Here is a 19,053-nt window from a genome sequence, read left to right on the forward strand (position 1 = left end):
TACAAAAAAGAAAAAAAAAGGAGCGCATCGTTGTTACAAAAGTTGCTGCGTTTGAGCGGATGAGACCGGTCGCAGCGGATGCAACGTTAAAACGTTGGACAAAATCTCGTCCCAGCCCACTGATCTCCACTAGAGGAAGCTGGATGGCGCATTGAGCAAAGACGGCTCTGAAGGCTATAGATTAAACAAAACAGTTATTGCCAAAGAAAGCATTTATGACAATTCTAGGGGAAGCTCATTGTTGTTTGAGGCGAGGACGGGTGTTCTGCGAACCAGAACATACAGAGTGAAGTACTAGGAAATGGATACAGTGTGCACTGCTTGTGGAGAGGAGGACGAGATTAAGTGAATGGTGGCAGAAATCGAGAGAAAACTAGGTATTTTCTTATTCACTGATGGCAAGGGGGTTTCATAGCCTCACTTTCTTTGCACTGCGGAGTGAATATAGATTTCACATTTAAATATTCTAAGCTTAAATGGGAAAACAAAATGGCTAGGTGGCGTAAGCTACCGCGCGATCCAAAGGGCTCAGCCGTATTCATCCATCCATCCATCCAGCAAACAGGTATGAAGCCACCGGAAGTGAGCGGCTTGTCCCGGAAGTGAGCGCTTGGCAGGCTTTGTAACCCTTCCGAGTGCTGGTTTGAAAAACTCCAGGGCGCTGGATTTTCGTTTGTTCCCTCAAGAGAGCCTGCTTGTTGCGCAGCAAGAGCGCATGCGGACCCGAGAAGTATCGTGGGAAGCCATTCAATGTAAACATTTTGAGATTCTAGTTGATCAAGTTTTGAATATGTCCCAAGTTCAAATGCCTCATTCTCGGGATTTAATCCAGAACGGGAGTATTAAACCCAATCAAAGATACAAAAAAGCATGGTCCAAAATATCGACTGAATGCACTAGGAAGCCCAGCGCACGCCCAACTTCCGGGACAAGCATTGAACTTTCGGTGGCTTCACTTGCGCCAGGCTCGGAGAGCAGCTAAGCGCCATCCAGCCCCCTATAGACCTTTCCAAAAAGTGCTTTCTGGCAGCCGCCATTTTGCGAATCGAGCGACCCCTATCGGCCAGAAATTTCTGCCACCCGCCTGAGCAGTGGAGACCCGGTCAGCGTGACTCCCCACCTGCATTGTGCATTCAGAGTTCGCCGGTTTTTCTTGGAAGTTTTTACTTTTTTCACCTGTTTAGGATGCTTACCCTTTGTGTGTTATCTTCCACTGTGAGAACCAGAGAATACCAGTGCTCGTAGCTTGCTCGGCCTTCGCAGGAAACAAACGAAGAGAGTGACCGTCAAGCAGCCCACGACGCGGGCAGTTCGACGTTCTTGGAGGATTATTTTTATTGAGATAACCTTTAAAAAGCCTTCCCGGCTATGTTCTGGGTCTTCGCGAAAAATAGCTGATAGGGTCGGGTCCGGGGTGTGGTGACGGAATAGACCCGTTCCTTTATTTGCTTTGAAACTGTGCAAAAAAGCGGCTCTCATCTACATGTGCCCCAAAGCACACCGGATTGCGTCCGATCGTCGTGAAGTGACTATCGTCGACAGTGTATATTGAATATGCTGTGTTATTTGAGACCTTTCTGAATTCCTGTTCGGATAACGCGGCACCGTGGGGTATGTGTAATATATGTTGTTCGATTGATGAGACTCGTTGAATGGTTCATGCAGTGGGCAGAGAATATCCATCCAGTTTGGATATCCTATGTGGTGAAATATTTTTGACGGTTAAGACCTTTGTAGTTTGACATGACTGAGTGTATGGTGCCGTAAAATGATCAACATAAAATGAAACAAACCTTCCAGTTGCATTTGTTGTGTCGTGCACGGACTCACCAAAACAGCTCTCATTTCTTTGTTTTGATTCACAAAAATAATATAATGCATTCCTAAAAACCCTTAGACATTATGTTCCCCATAGAACACAAAATAAAAAATAGAACGCGGCAATTTAGCCTCCACAAGTGTCCGGAAGTGCGCCTATGCAGGCTGCCACAGTACCCCGACTAGAAAACCCACAGCTCAGTGCAGTCGGGCAACACTGACGTACAGTCGGGGACAAAAGTCTCCAGGACACGCGAGCTGCGACTGAAACGCATTGCTCTGCCATCTGCCGGTGGGTCGCCTGGTTTCGAGATCACAGAAAAGCGCATGCGCGTCCTACTGTGCGTGCCAACATGTGTGCTTTCCCGCTCTTCTGCGGTGCGGCGCCTAACTCGGAATCGGGCGCGGGGTACTGCCTCGGAGATAGCGCTTACTGACATGGCACTTATAAAACAAGAGGTCACGGCAACTCAGATGAGCGATAAACTTAACTGGTTATAAAGCAAGGTGCGCTGACACAACGAAATGAGGCGCAATGCCCCAGGCGGTATCTCGTGTTTCGGAATGTGTAGCAGACGCTCGTAAGCCGCCAGCGCTACCTCCGAGGCGGTGCCACGCGCCCGATTCTGAGTTAGGCGTTGTGCCGCAGAAAAGCGGGAAAACACACATGTTTGCAGACAGAGTAGGACGCGCATGCGCTTTTGTGTGATCTTGAAACCAGGTGACCCGCCGGCAGATGGCAGAGCAATGCGTTTGAGCCCAGAGCCGTTTATCGAGAGAGTTTGGCCATACTTTGGTTTGAATAGGCGAGCATCTCGGGGCCAACCACAGGCCGCGAAACAGCCCCTAGCGGTGGTTGTGAGCTCTAAATTTGTGACACGACTAATTCAAGCCGTTTTAGCGTCGCTAGAGTTAAAAGGTGTAACTCTCAGTGACTGAAAACTTTGTGCGTGCGAGGTTTTCGTCACGCCAATATTCAAGTGTAGAATAAACGAACGTGCGCTCCAAACCAGGGCCAACTTGCTAGAAACAGCGTCTCAGCTGAGACGGTGAAAGAAAGCACTGCCAAAGCCAGCGCACGAGCCGAGCGGGACACCGCGTCTCCAGGACGCTGTTCTAACAAGCCAACATCAGCAGTGCAGAGAAAGGAGGGGGCACGAGCGCGTGGCTTTGCAAAGTGGCTCCTACGCACGAGTTCACATAGTAACAAAAGCGTTCTGCTGAGCTAGGTTCACGCGCCTGTACCTTTGTCTTCACTGCCGACATTTGTGAGATGGAGCAGAGAGGCCGAGATTGAACGCCTCTATTTCACGCTTTGAATGTCGTTTGCAATATTCTGACGTCGCGGTCTCCTGATTGGTCGACGCTGTGTCACAAATTTAGTTTACGCTCTAAGCGCGGGGGGAATATTCGGCGCTGGCGGCGGCCTTTGCTCCGCCTGTTGGCCAAACTCTCCCAATACACGGCTCTGTTTGAGCCGCAGCTCGCGTGTCCTGGAGACTTTTGTCCCCGACAGTACCTTCTCAAAACCAGGGACGCGCACTGTAAATCGCTTCGTTCGAGACTGCCGCTGGAAAGGTCTGTAGTAGAGATCAGTGTCCCAGCCTTTTAAACACAACAGCTCCATTTAGACGGCCGACCGGCGGCAGCATCGGCGATGTTTTAAAATGACCTCTAGGGCACGCCTGGTGAATGCCGTGTAGCAACGAGCTCGACCCGACTTTGACGTCCTTACCAAGAGAAACTAGAGCACTTTTGACTGGTTTGGAATTATTTTAAGCAGAAAAAAAAAAGGCGTCAATACATACGTAGTGAGGATTTTTGGCCACAGCCAGACCAGTGAGCCCGGTCGTCTGCAATGGAAGGACTGTTTGTGAAGCCTTGCGGCGCTTTCAAATGACGGCACATTTTTAGAACATTATTAGATCACTTATATTTAAACCATGATACACTACTGTTGTTTCTCGTTTTGCAGTATTCAGCCTGAGCAAATAAACGATTGACTTTGAGCTTACCTTCTTCAAAACACCGGCCATGTTTTTCTCTGAAACAAGAAACAGCGTCCCCTGGCAAGGCAAAACCGCAGACGGTAAACCGTGGTCACGGTGTAGGACCGTGACCGTGGTGAACGTACTTATCCAATATATTATTTTCCCTTATTGATAAACATTCGTTTATTTGAAACTAAACGCGCCATGGGTAGTTTTTATTATTTTAGTTTTGTTAATTTCTTAATAAGTTGCGACGTTTTACGAAGTTGTTTTTCACGAGGAAAGTGTAGCAAAATGGTGGTTGTTTTCTTTTTCGCCTCCAGGGGGCTGCAGGATTCTGTCACTGTGCCGTGCGGTGAAGAGAACTCTCCCAGTAAAGTTGTCAAAGGCGATCGCCGATCGAGTTGCAGGCGCGTTTGAAAGAAAACGATGTTGAAAATTGGTTTTATTTAGTTTCCAGAAGAATAAACACACTGCAAAGGATTCCGGGAATATAAGGTAAGCGCTAAATTTTGTTCCGGTCGTTTCGTTTATCGAAAAACAACAAGGTTTTCCTCTCAAAAATTTTTTTTTTGCTCCCGGTTATTGAAATATTTAATTAGTGGTTTTGTTTAAATACTAGGGGTGCTTGTATTATTTATGCTAGGATATAGGGTGAAATAATGGTACGCCGTCGTTACGTAGCGTTTCTTCGTAGCGTTCACCTTGTTTTATTTTCGCCAACGAATTTTAATTTGAGTTTCATCCCTTAGCACTCCGAGACTCGTACGTTCAGAGCGCGATATTTTACCATATTTATTCGCAGAAAACCAGCGGTTACGACGCGTTCGAAGCCTTTAAATTGCGGCGAAAAAATATCGAGCGATCTGTGGGTTTCCCGGAGAAATCTGACTGATATTTCGCAAGAGATGCGCATCTCACTCTTGACAGCGGCACCGCAAAGTCATGTCTCCAATGCGAAACTTTACTTCGCGTAGCGGCCGTTAGTCCAGCGGCGCTGGTGTCGGGACCACCCCCACGTACCGCTAACTACTACCGTTAACCACGCACTGACGGTACCGTATCGCGATTTCCCGGTAAAATCCGCGGCGGTTACTCGGGACCTGGCATACGAGACGTGTCCGCCTCCGAAGCGAACGCACCTGTGTCCCCTATTCGAAAGACGCAAATTTCTCGGCGTTTAGGACGGTCCGGAACGCTTTTAGCGACGGTAAACGGAAATAGCAGACGACGCTGCGTCGTCTGCTGTTCCGTTAACTTTGACCGTTCGCGAGTTACGAGATGTTTTCGGTTGGGTCGTAAAGCGTTTCCCTCGATGCTTTCCGCGAGGTCGTGGGGATTAGCAAGGGCGACCCGCCGGCTCCTCGGCGGCGTAATGCGTACTCCGCGGAATCGTGGCTGGGCCCGTCGTCGTCTCAATCGATGTGGGAAGCGGAGGGGGGCAACGCCCCGAACTTGGACCCCCGCGTTCCCCTCTCGCCGCCTGGGGCGCTCGTACGAGTCGCGATGCGGGTATTGATTGGACGGACCCGCGGCAGTCTCGCCTAGTCTGCCTTTTTTTGCTGTGATACAGCCCACTTTCCATTGGTTTATACTGCCGCTACTAAACATCCTATTCTTTATGGGGAGCCTGGAGTTGGCGTTGTCCGGGAGAGCGCCCGTGCTGGGACCCCTGGGCGCCCGTAGCGGAGCGTTTTAATATGGGCAATGGGTGCTATTTTTAGGCCCATTGACCCAGTTTTAGAGAGCCTCCCCCCCCCCCCCCCCCCCCCTCCTTGTCTCCCCTTTCCCACTTCGGGAAGGGTGTAGGGCCAAATTACTGTTAAACTTTTGGTTTTTGAAAGGAATGTCGGCTGGTGAATAGAAATAAAAGTTTGCATTTGGAAACTGTCAGTTTCTCTCTTGAAAAAGGAGCAGGGTAATTGTAATTAGACGTTGCAGACTATAAACAGAGGTGTTGTTTTGTATATCCCTGTGTTTATACTTTCAGTGATGTTCTCTCGAAAGCACACCATAAAATACTAAGTAAGTGCCACCCAAAATTTTGGGGTAATCTTTATAAGTGCCTGTTAGTCTATGAGAGAGAAGAAAATGAGGGCGCGTGATAGGGTGGGTTTTACTGCTTTGCACCAGAGTGTTGGGAGAAGTTGCTAGCTATAAGGGGAATCTTGGTTAGGTTGGGCGCTTGTTATGTCTTTTGATTGGTTTTAAACTGTTTCAAAAGTGGTGGATGGGTGCTTCCTGTGACATAAATATATACTCGGTATTTCATGGTAGTTACGTAAGCATACTTCCGTAAAATAGAGCGTGCAACCATGCTAGCCCAAGTGCTCGTCTCTATTCTCTTCTTGTCGTGATTTTCGGAATTGCTTAGACCCACCCCCATATTTGCTCGGTGACAGGTTATGAATTCAGTACGGCCTACAGTGCAAGCTTTTTGCCTCTGGTAACACTTTGATTACAAATACCTACGAAGCACTTGCTTGGTACCGAGTAAAAGTTTTAACTTGTGCCCCAATAATGAATGTAAACAAAATCAGATATGAAAATGAGACATTTTATGTGATGACAACTGAGGGTAGTGGATCAGGCAATCGGTGCTTGTATACAGTATTGGTACACTGTTTGTTCAGTTTGTCTGAGACAGAGAAAACAATAGCAGTGTGGGCACACAAGTTTTGTACCTCGACAGATTGTCAAGTTAATTTGTTTCTTCATGCATCCCTAGACAAGGGGTTGAGATTTTAGTATGTATGTCATATATAGCTAAGGTTCCATGCTTTCAGGATTCATGTTTCTTCAACTTTGTGGTGTTTTCTCTGTGTTTATTTTCTTCTTGAGAGTTGTCATTTGTTTGGTGTATAACAAAATATGAGTTTGTATTGGAGTTTATGTAAAACAAAACAAAGGATATGGTCATGGAAGTCTCCAACCTTGAGGGAATCTCCATGTGACCTGATAGAAATAAAAGCTACAAAAAAACATAAAACAGGTGCAACAAAAGAAGCACTTGTGACAGGACCTTTTTGTAGCTGTTATTCCCATCATGTTAAACTATTACCAACTCGCCCAGTTCAACACTTGCATAGATGACCCGAATACGTGAAAAATATCACCGTCGAGACAAAAAAATGAGATAAGAGATGTGGTTTCCAAAGAAAAAAGGCATCTTTATGAATTGTTCTGTGGGGGCAGTGTTCTAAAAAAACACAGACTAAGCCGACGACGACATGCGATGCAGGCCCTAGGAACCTTGAGGTCACACTGGCATCGGAACGGCTACGCCTGACCAGCTTCCAACATACATTATAAGTGTTTGCCTTCTGCTTTAGCTGGCAGATCATAGCTGGCAATATGTTTAAATGAATGAATGATGCTGATGGCGATGCGTCGTCAGCATCATTCTGCTGGTTTAGCCTTTGCTGGTTTAGCCTTGAGGCTAAGCCAGCATCAGGACAGCAGCACTTGGCAAACCGCCGACATACCGTAATATACCGCGAAAGTGCCCTTCTCGTTCAAGCGCCCACTGTTAACAATTTCCAAACTTGGGAGTTCAACATATTATACTTTAAAGGACCCCCCAGCGCTACTACATCGTGCTGAAGGCTCTCGGGAAGATTTGTTTGCTTGTTTCATACTTTTTCGAGCAAAACCCACGCTGGTAGCGTGGGTTTTGCTCGAGAGCACACAGGCACATGTGCATGTGCCTGTGTGCTCTTGTGCGAGCATCCGTGAGCATCCGTCATCACCAGCTGCGTCCGTCACATTTTTATTTATTTATTTATTGATACTGTCGGCCCTTTACAAGGCCTTTACAGGAGTGGTAATACATACAAGAAGTAAAAGAACAATCATGCACTGACACTTCAAAAAAGTGATTCACCCGGAGGAATAAAAAAGCAAAAGAAATACATTCAAAACACAAAGTCACGGCACATTATCAAGCACTATACTCTTTATATTTTTAACGAAATCACAGACATTTGTCATAGTGACGACAGAATTCGGGAGTTGGTTCCATTCCTTTATTGCCCTAGGAAAGAAACTAAATTTAAAACAATCATTTTTGACAGATGGTTCCCTGATGTGCATGCTATGACGATGTCTCGTACATTCACTGACGCGTACGTCCATGTAATTATTTTTGTCTATCTTAACTAGACCATGAATGATCAAAAAAATAAATTTCAGGCGGTCGCACTTTGTTCTTAATTCAAGAGAAGGAAGTTCAGCAAGTCTACAGAGTTCAGTGGGGGAATGGTTACGATTATATTTATTAAAGATAAACCTGGAAGCAAGCCGCTGGACTTTATCAAGTTTCGACGAGTTAGCTATTGTACATGGATCCCACACTACTTTTGCGTATTCAAGGATAGGTCTCACCAGTGTTTTATAAGCTAATGTTTTTATTTCTGGCGAAGCACTTGCAAGATTTCTTCTGAGGTACCATAGTGCCTGGTTAGCTTTTCTGGACACTTTTTCCGTGTGTGTATTCCATCTTAAGTCGCTTGTAAAGGTAACTCCTAAGTACTTATTTTCATCTACACGAGGTAGGTTGGTGTCATCTATAAAGTAATCATAATTTAGGATATGTTTTTTTCTTGTTATAGACATAACGACTGATATTGAGGGTTTAACACCATTTGCCACTCGTCGCACCAATGTTTGATTTTGAGGAGTTCATTTTGCGGTTTTGGTTGATCTTGTTCAGTTTCTATTTTATTGTACAAAATACAATCATCCGCAAACAGCTTAATTGGAACTGATATTCCACAGCGTATGTCGTCTATAAATATTAAAAATAAAAGCGGTCCTAGCACACTACCTTGTGGAACTCCAGAAGCAACTGGAGCGGGTCTAAACACACAGCCTCCCAACTCAACGAATTGAACTCTCGATGAAAGATACGAGCAAAACCAGTTTGTAATGATGGGGTTCTTAAACAAGGCGTTAATTTTAAGCAACAATTTAGGATGAGACACTTTATCGAATGCTTTTGCAAAATCTAAAAATATGACGTCCGTTTGGCCACGGTTATTTATAGATTGGGAAAGATCGTGCACGGTTTTGATGAGTTGGGTCGTTGTGGAAAGACATTTACGAAATCCATGTTGATATTAAAACAAAATATTGTGATCGTTGAGGAACATTAAAAGATGCTTTGTGTGAGAGAGCCAGTTTGCAACGTTGAGCACGGCATACTTCCATAAACTTTTCGCGACATATTTATGTGTAGTTTGCTGAACTTCACTATATACTAATGTAAAAACAAGCCCTTGGGAAAACTTTCCTCTTTCTGCGCTAAAACACAAGCTGCGACTGTTGTAGTGCAGACGTTGCCAGGTGTAGCGGACGACGGTTCCACCCTTTCGCCAACTGCAACTGGCCACCTGGTACGGGACGTCACGATTTGTACCACGTGGTTAGAGCATGCTGGTGACGACACAGGAACAATATTGCCAGCTGCAGGGGTGGTTTCGGTTTGTTTGTTCGCAAAATATTACACTTTTTTTTTTGAAAGAAATAATGTAAAACCGTTTATTACTACCTCGGTATATATAATCAAGCATTAACTAAATTTCTTGGAATTGACTGGAGTTGCTTTTTAAGGCCCGCTTTAGACGGGACAACTTTTTCTGCAATTTTGGGGTTCCTGGCGGGTTGTTCCCTAGCTTTCCCCAGATCAACACGAATCGCCGAGATCGTATCTGGCTCGAAACCGACGAGCAACTTGGACAACACGGATGTTTGAAGTGGCAGCACCCAATGGGGGATGCAATATTATCACGTGACTCCCTCTGGCGGTGATGATGACAACTAAAAACTTAGTTCTGGTTTGAAATGGATGGTTTTTGGGAATAAACCGTTTCAGAAAGATGAGTTAGTAATCTCAATGCCATTTAAAGATATCAAAACACGTTTATAGTGCATATGTCTAAGTAGTGCAAAAAAATTTTAATTTAATGATGATGATAGCAAGTGGAGCAATTCGGTTGCTGTGTGTGAACATGGGCGGCCCGTGTTAATGGTGTTGCGACGTCAAGTTGCTGGGAGAAATTTCCCCTTTTGCAGTGGGCCTAAGCACCTGATTTGGGCCGGACAAGCGCCCATGTCTACTGGGTGTTTCAGGGAGTGGCCAGGCTCTTTAAATTGACCGCAAAATTCGGTTTCTTAACCTATTGCGTTCCGATTTTGTACATCGTTGGCCACAGATGGTGCACTTTTTTTTTTTGTAAAATTTGCAGAGAGCAAATTTATTTGAGAAAAAAGTAAAGAAAGAAAAAGGTTTAGCTCCTATGGAAACGCAGCAAAGCCACTGGTCATTAAGCAATACGGCGCCATATCGCATGGGAGATGAGATGGCGCAAGCGGTCGTGACGTCACCTGCCGCCAACGAATGAGCATACGGCACCGAGAGCCAGCATCATTAGCAGACAATATTTTCTAATCAAAAGCGGCACGCACGTCCCTCAGTGGCGACAGCCGCGGAACCAAAAACAGGCGCGGTAACAACAAGGAACTGCAAAGCAGACGACATCAGTACCCCAAAAAAAAAACAGTCAAAATATCCCGACAAACCATTTTTCTGTGTCCATTCAATGTGTTTTATTAGTAAGGATGATAAAATAATGCATTGGCAATTGATATCAAAAAAGCTTGCGCTGCTTTTGAGTCGAAAAGATCGTCTGCTATTTGACACCGGCTCTCGGCGCCGTATGCTCATTCGTTAGCGGCAGTTGGCGTCGCAACCGCTTGCGCCATCTCTTGTCTCTTGTGCGAGCGGCGCCGTATTGTTTGAAGACCGGTGGCTTTGTTGTGTTTTCATAGGAGCTAGGCCTTTTTCTTTCTTTACTTTTTCCTCAGGTAAGTTCGCTCTTTGCAAATTTTATCAAATAAATGCACCATCTGTGGGCAACGCTGCATAAAATTGTTGCGCGATAGGTTAAGAAACCGAATTTTGCAGTCGATTTCAAAAGCCTGGCCGCTACTTGGGACACCCAGTAGATTAATCCAGTTTTCAGTGAAAGTGGGGTGGGTGGTCCCCTGATATTTTATAGTGTATTATAATTGTTTGCCCACTGCTTTAGTTGGTAGGGCCCAGCTGGCAAGATGTTTACGTGAATTTATAATGCTGATGACGACGTGCTGCCCTAGGAGCCTTGAGGTGACACTACTACCAGGAGGACACTGCCAGGCCATAGCTGGCTATATTTATATAAGAATGATGCTAATCATGATATGTTGTGTGCAGGGCCCAGGAGCCTTGAGGCCAGACCGGCGTCAGGACGGCAGCACCCGGCCAGCCGACCACATACCCAGCCACCAATCCTTTCTCGTCCTCGGCCAACGCCCCAAACCCGGCCGCCAAGATTTCTTTCTCTACCTTTAAGCAGGTGGGCATGACTCCTCGTGATACCACCAAGGTCGTGGCGATAGATATTCTCTTGACTCCCCTAGACTTTCTAGATACCAAGGTCGTAGCACTGTATTTTCCCTAAAGTTCCCTAGGCCTCGTAGACACTGAGGCTGCAGTGTGGTGCTGCATTTTTCTTCGACTTTCTAGATACCAGAGCAGTAGTGGTGCATTTTCTCTAAAGTTCCCTAGACCTCCTAAATACCAAGGCGATACTGGTGGATTTTTTCTATGCTTTTCTAGACCACCTAGGTACCGTAACCGTGCAGTACTGCATTTTACCTAAAGTTCCTTAGACCTCTAAAATATCAAGGCCATACCGAATATGATATAGCCTTGCCAATACTGGAAACTCCTCCGGAAACCTATGACTGTGGTGGCGAACGGCGACAGCGGCGTCCTTGGCGGACCTGGAGTATTTGCAAGCAGACGACACAATGGCAATGTGTAAGCTCCGCAATGTTCCAGACATTTGCGAGCCCCATATCCCGATCCTAGGAGTTGAAGCAGTCAATTACATTCAGTGTGTCTGCACAGCGATATCCACCGATCACAACCCCAACGACAATCAAATTAGCGTGCATAGAAACAGACATTAATTTACTTATTAGGTAGGCTTAATGCCGTTCAGAGAGCATTGTGTACAGCTGGTTTGCGTCTAAAAACCGGAAAGAAGGTAGAACTATGTTCTCGAAACTTACTTTTGATGTGAGAGAGGTGCAATTCGATAACCTTATTGTCATGTAGCCTTCTCGGAATAGATGATCAGAAAGAGCAATCGCTAGAGAGCCTGCTATCTAGTGGAAGCCCACCAGCAGCAGGCATGCCGACAAACACACATGCACATAACCACAACACAAAAAAGTTGTGTTGTGGCAAAAATTACCATACAAACACCTTACAAACATTTCAGCAGTCAGAATAAAGTGCAACTGAAAATAGAAGAGGCATTTGGATGGCTCCATCCCAAACAAAAACAAAAAGTGGTTGCGAATAAAAAAAACTAGTTTACGGACGGCACAAATGCCCTGGCGTTCAAAGAATCGCAATCAAGAGTATGGGAGTAGCACAGCAGACGACTGATGTTTGTGAGCAATGAAGCGGCTGAGAAAGAGTTGAAAACATGCAAAACAAAGCAGTAATAAAAAGAAACAGCCCGATGGCTCTAACTAATCTAACATGGGGTCCGCCAAAAAGAGACAGAAAAAAAAAGACAAAGAAAGGCAGACGGAAGAAAAGGCGCCACAACGCACATCTGAACAAAAAAAAAAGAAGTACTGTAAAATTACAAAGACAAACTCAATAGAGAGATCGTCCTCGAGAGTGCTGGAATTTATTGTGCGTAAAGGGACTTAGCCATTGTCTTAATGTGTGCATTATATTATTGCAAACCAGTTTTATTTTTATTTGCGCTATAACGCTTCCTTTTCTTTGCATGTACGAGAAGTAGCAGGTATTCTTTCAAACTTAGTTTTTTATCAATTAAGTCTACGAGTATGTTCATTTCGATAATGACCTCAGATCTTATGTGCACAATCGTCTCCAAGCAGCACATATGGTAGTGAATATATTGCGATAGGTTTCCTGCTGCCTTTTATTTTTATACAGTTGGGGTAGGTGTCAGCAGGATTAGCCAGATTGTCTTTTCAACAACACAGGTATGAGCAAGACATTCATGCAAACGGTAATGTCAACAACAAAGGTTATATGTATTGATTGACCGGAACACTGGAATTGAGATGTAGATAAGTTTTAAGAGTTTTAGATGTTTAAGTTTTAAAAAAAAACTGTGTGACGATAGATTCATGTTTTGCATGCTTTACATAAACTGTGACATCAGAATGTTTTCTGGGCTAAGAAGACAAAGCTGCACCTTAGAAGTCAAGCAACACATTTATCACGGAAAGAAGACATCCTTCACTTTTGAAATGGCAAATATAGGTTTTTACCAATCAAAGTGAAAAAAAAAAAAAAACATTGCAATGCTTTTTTGTCGGTTCCCTCATATGGATATAGGCAAAGCCAATGCATTTTGAGGACTTTGTCTGCTAGTGGAGATTTGGGCGTTGCAATCAGTTTTCGCCCGCACTCCGCAGGAGTTTCCAGTGTTGCTCTCCAAGGTATTTGGCTGGTCTTTCCCTGGACTTTTTAAATACCAAGGCCATAGTGCTGCATTTTTCTTAAAGTTCCCTAGACCTCCTAGTCCCCAAGGCCATACTGCTGGGTTTTCTGTAGACTTTCTAGATACCATAGAAGGCCGAATTCTGCATTTTCCCTAAAGTTCCCCATACTTCCTAATCACCCAGGCCATACTGCTTGATTTTCCCTAGACCTCCTAGTCACCCAGGCCATACTGCTGGATTTTCTCTAGACTTTCTAGATACCATGAAAGGCCGTAGTGTGGAGGCCAGCATGACTCATAGATTGGACACGAGTGTTATGTCAACATTTGGCTGGGACCCATGTTCTCACTGACCGAGTCCCAGCTGAACGCTGATGCAGCCCCCAGTTTGTGCCCTGCGCTGACCTCTGGGATATAAAATAGAGAACCCAGCACTACGGCCTTGTTACTTAGGGAAGTGGGTGTGCACTACCCTCCTTTTTACAGGACGGCAAGCAGACCGACAGGGCTGGGGGAGGTAGACCACGCATTCAATATATGTTTGCAGTTATGAGTTAAATTCCAAAGCTGATCTTTTTTTATGTGGATCAGGGAAGTAAATATATGGCTTATTTAAATTTGGTTATCTAGACTGCAACTTGTACAATTGTCATTCATCTGTGGGCTGTCTAAAAAGTAATTGTGTTGCATGTTTGTTAAGACAGCCGGAAGATTGTCAGTCTCAATGAACGACTCGTAAGTCTCTCAGCTGTAGATGAGAAATTTAGCCAGTGCAGTACAACCACTAACCTGGAATCACGCAGTAGTGATGCACACGCCAGTACGATTGATACTCATCCAGATCGAAACGGGGAGAGGTGGGGATCGAATTCAGAAAAACACCCTCCGAATTTTACGAGAAACAAACTCAGAAAACACGGAACTCTACTTGTAACATACCCACAATAAACAGTGGCAAAGGTCCGAGGATGTCTTGAACCGTACCACCCGCTGTCATTCTCCCGCAGAGTTTTGCTACCACCACCAACTACCTCCGGAGGCGGTTCTCCTCGGGGGACCTCTCAGGGGAGCTCGAAGACCAGGAGGGGGCGACCCCCGGGGGGGGAGGGGGGGTCGATGGGGGTCCCAGGGGGGGCCCCGAGGGGGTCGCAGCCCCCCAGGGATCGGTGGACGCCAGCGGGGACCTGTCGCTGAACCTCCGTCCCAGCTCAGCGACGAGCGCTCCCAGCTCGCCGGCACGCACGGTGACCTCGTTCCTGTCGCGCGGCGCGTCTCTGACGAGCGGGGCGGCCAAGAACTTGCCCTATGCTAAGGACAGGCACCTGACCTTGCTGGTGGTGGACGACGCACGGACCGACTGGTGAGTGGTGATACAGTTCATTCATTGATGCTGGCCAACGAGCCCTGACCTGCAAAAAACTGTGTGGCCGGATGGTTTTGGTTGGCTGTCTCGTCGAGAAGGTTGCGTACACCCAAACGCAGCATCGGCGCTTAGTTTTGATCGGCTTGTCTCACCTCAAAGGTTGTGCACACTGCGTGCGGCACGGCTAGGGCAAACATACAATCCGCACTTTGTTTCGATTGGCTTGTCTAGTCTCGGAACAGTGCCAAGAATTTTTTTCGGGGGGGGGGGGAGGGGGAGGGGGAGGGGGGGAGGAGGGGAGCTGAGGTGACTGGGGTGTCCATGACTTGGGATGCGGAGAGGGGGACGGAGGTCAAAATGCATGTGTATATTATAGGTAGGGTGTGCATTTTCCGGTTTTAACCGAAAAACACCGATAAACATCCGTCGGTGACGAAAATATAAAATCGGTTAAAACCGAAAAACACCGGTGGTTGGATATTTTCGCCCTGGTTAAAACCGAAAAACACCGGTCGTTGCTAGTTTCCGACCTAGCAAAACCCAGTCCCCGTAAAGGTTCGTCAAACGTGTTATCTCGTGGATCCTGCTTTCTTGCAGTGTTTATACATGGCTTGCAGGTGGCGTCAGTCCGCCCTCCTTTCTGGGGGTCAAAAGCGTCTACCGTAATATCCCGAGTCATCGCCCATCCCCGAGCCATCGCCCACCCCATTTTTTGGGCCAATATCGATTTCCGAAAAAACACCGAGTCATCGCCCACCTCTTGAAATACCCCAGCGCGGACTCTGCGATCCGCGAACACTCATCCTACCTGAATGACGCGGCCGCGGACCTTACAGTTCAAGGACGTCCATGACAAAGTAAAACAAAGGAGGGAAAGACACTTCTTTTTGTTTACATCCGTGAGCGACCCCAAAGTGGTCGTGTATCCGTGCGAAAAGAAAACGATGGAGATAACAAAATAAGAGTTTGTTAATGTAACCGCGGAGTGTTAGGTTAAAGTCTGTCTCCGCCGAAGTAAGGTCACCGCGAACCCGCTCCTTCTTCCCGCCCGTCGCGACCGCGGTTGTGCAATATTTTAGGCAAAGCCAACGCGTAAATAAAGCTTTGATGGAACGCCCTACACAGACGTTTGCAGAGCGTCCCAACCGTGCATTGATAGCCCGCCGTGCACCGACGCACGTATGTACGCACCAAACAAGAAAGTTGCGCAAGAGCTTGCAATTGACAAGGCGCCCGACTTGGCCCGACGCCAAAGTATTTGCCAACGCGACCGCCGGCTTTCCCGCTTTTCCAGCATTGCTCTTGGTCGCTTCTTTGGTCCGCTCGCTCGCTCGCTCGTTGCGCCTGATCGGTTTTTCTATTTTCCTGTAGGCTTTTTTTTTTTTTTTACTAACTAGGAGTACATCCCAGGCGAAAATCAGTCCACTTCCAGCTGGGTTATGGAACTGGAAATGAGGCAGTCCAGCTGGATTCCAGCTGGACCCAGCTGGAACCAGCTGGACCCAACTGGAATCCAGCTGGACCCAGGTGGAATCCAGCTGGACTGCCTCATTTCCAGTTCCATAATCCAGCTGGAAGTGGACCGATTTTCGTCTGGGATAGTGGTGACATTCTTTCACGGAACAAACGTTCGCGCTATATGCAGATCGGCGATGTTTCTAGCGCGTATGCAAGCAACAAACTTTGCCATAGTAAAATATTCTTTCGTGAGCATTTTTTTCTATAAAACAATGAAACTAAATCGAGTTTTGAGTTTGATGTATCTCTTGTGCATCAGCGCTAGATACGCAGAGAAAAATAGGCAGTTTTTTCCGCTTTTTTTCAAGTGTTTGTGCTCACCCACCGAGACATGGCCCACCCCACTTTTTTAATGAATTTCAGGCGGTAGGGGGGTGGGCGATGACTCGGGATATTACGGTAGTGAACGCAGTGGAAGCTAAGCTCTCATACACCTTTCCCCCATTGTGTCTCCCATGGCCCCCTTTTGGGGAAAAATTAACGCAGTGGAGGGTAGGCTCTCACGTGCCTTTTCCTCATTGTGTCTGGCCAAGTGATGTCGGTGCAAGCCATGTATTCAGAGGTTGCTGTGGTTCCTGGAAGAGAATGCCAACGTGCTGCCATGACGGCAGCACGTTCCTTGCGTGCAGATGCAAGCAAGAAAGCTTGCATCTACTATAATAACCAAGTGTGAGAAATAGTTGCTTCTTAGAGAAGAAGTGTAAGAACTATGTGAAAAAAATTGGAACTCTCTGTCTGTGATCAATCGCTTTTTTCACCGATAATCACCGATTTTAGCCTCGTTGTGAGACGTTCTGCCGAAATACACCGGTGTTTTGAAAATAAATAAACACCGAAAAACATCCGCCGATTTTTCTCACAAATAAACACCGGAAAGTGCACACCCTAATTATAGGGTTGGCTGAATTTCGAGGGACAGCTGAAGCCCCATAAACACCTCCCCCCCCCCCCCCTGGCTATGCCCCTGTCTCGGAAGTTGTGTAAACTGCACAACACGTACAGTGCAAGCATAACGTTTGCTTTGTTTCAATTCAGTTGCCTTTTCTCAAGAGAATGTGTAGACTGCACGACACCGCCAGTTTGCGCGAACCTGATATTGGCACTTGCCTTGAGACCGCGGTACGAACATCCTATTCCAAGAGATCACCCGTCTTATTTTTCAGGCTAAATATCTATTCAGGCGAAAGCATTTTATATCTCATTGTTCAGTCGACCTTCAAAGTTTTTGAGCGAAAATGCGTCAGCGACACAAAAGCTACCAAAACGTCTATGTGACCACTCAGGCGAATTAGAGGCAATAAAATTAAGAACGATGACAAACTGAATTAGGAAGTGTCCAATGGAATTCCTAGACGTCGATCTTCTAGGCGTCGTTCTCAACGTCGTTTTAGACGTCATTCTTGACGTCGTTTTAGACGTCATTCTTGACGTCGTCCTAGAGGTCGTCCTAGACATCATCCAAGAAGTCATCCTAGACATTGTTCTTGACGTTGTCCTGGAGGTGGTCCTAGATGTCGTCCTCTAAGCGTCGTTCTCACCTTCCTACACGTAAGCAGTCTTAAGTGTACTCGTGTAATTTTTTTCTATCTATTCTTAAGGCTAAAAATTCCGATAAATCACCCGTTCCTGATTCTCGTTAGACATTGTGCAATGTTTAACGAGAATCACGTCAGCCGTGTGATCTGCGGTATTGGTACGCTTGACAGGTTAGTTTGTAACAGATTCTTGCACGTTCATTACGGCTGGGCCTAGGTTAAAAGTTTTAACCCGATTAATTGCCACCCTTTAATCGATTAATCTGTCGCTTTGATTTCCTGTCATAATATCTCCAGACGGGCAAACGTGCATTTTTTATGGGTTTTTTGTATAGCATAAGCGCCGCAATGTACATTTCCAGCTCTGGACAAAATTCTGCAGTTGAGCAACAAGAAAATTATACACTCGCAGATTATTATTTCATCTGCGAAGGCATAGGAGTTTTCCGCTAGCACTTCGACACGACAGAGTTTCTTGCATATTTGCAATCTACCTTGCTGCACTAAAGAAAGACGCTCGAGAGATGCTTTAACCAGGAGGGGCATTACAGTGAAGCCCGTTTAGAACGAACCCACGTACAGCGAATTATTGTCGATATCGAACTCACAGAAAATTTAAATAAAAATTTATGTTTTATAACGAACAACATATTGGCTATATCAAACATTTTCCCCTGGGAAGGTTTCCAAAAACGTGCAAACAATTGTCTTCTAGCCTGTCCCTTCCCCAAAAAAGAAGTAGGAAAGAAAGGGCATTCCAAAAGCTCAAGTTGTGAACAAAATTGAGCGAAGAGAAGCGATTCAGAAGGGGAGAAAGCTAAACAATATATTCTGTACGCACGCACAGAAAAAAAAAGACTTTTCATCCCAAGGCGCTTGCCCACGAAGAGAAGCGATTTAGAAAGCGAGATAAGCTAAAAGAAACAAACTCTGCACTCACGCAAAAAAAAATATATTAGCGCATTGTTACAAGGTGGAAGTGAAGAGATGAGAAAGAAAAAGAAGGCTCTCGCCTTACAACAAATTCATCGTGGAAGTTTGTTGTAAATGTTTTTTATTATATCGAACTACTTGCTATATCGAACTGATTGTAGCGTTTCCTGCTGTTCGTTATAAACGGGTTTGACTGTATCTTGCCTGCGGCTGACACTATCCGAGGATTGAGGAAGTGATCATCGCCTTTGTAGTGCACCGTTTGTCACGTCTGCTGGGGAATGATGCAGTGGCACACCCAGAGTTCTTCATTGCCCGTTTAACACCGTGTCCTGTTGGGCGCGTTCAGTAGCAGCTCC

The 19,053-nt window shown here is 45.9% G+C and overlaps 2 protein-coding genes across 2 annotated transcripts in view; one reads left to right on the forward strand and one right to left on the reverse strand.

The window, feature by feature from the left end:
* The window catches only part of LOC115322053 (NADH dehydrogenase [ubiquinone] 1 alpha subcomplex subunit 5), a 34,930-nt gene extending 31,034 nt beyond the window's left edge, over positions 1–3,896 (reverse strand). The window contains exons 1-2 of the mRNA XM_029982388.3: positions 3,834–3,896; positions 3,627–3,671 (exon numbers count right to left, since the gene is read on the reverse strand). Coding sequence (XP_029838248.1) covers positions 3,627–3,671; positions 3,834–3,854 — 66 coding nt within the window. The 5' untranslated portion in view covers positions 3,855–3,896. The remainder of the gene's footprint in view (positions 1–3,626; positions 3,672–3,833) is intronic.
* A 10,606-nt stretch (positions 3,897–14,502) lies between these two features.
* The window catches only part of LOC115322051 (synapsin), a 110,379-nt gene continuing 105,828 nt past the window's right edge, over positions 14,503–19,053 (forward strand). The window contains exon 1 of the mRNA XM_029982384.4: positions 14,503–14,705. The gene's annotated coding sequence lies outside the window, so the exon portion shown is untranslated. The remainder of the gene's footprint in view (positions 14,706–19,053) is intronic.

This window comes from Ixodes scapularis, unplaced genomic scaffold (genome assembly GCF_016920785.2).
Source record: "Ixodes scapularis isolate PalLabHiFi unplaced genomic scaffold, ASM1692078v2 PGA_scaffold8__174_contigs__length_109621045, whole genome shotgun sequence".
NCBI classification, from domain to species: Eukaryota; Metazoa; Arthropoda; class Arachnida; order Ixodida; family Ixodidae; genus Ixodes; species Ixodes scapularis.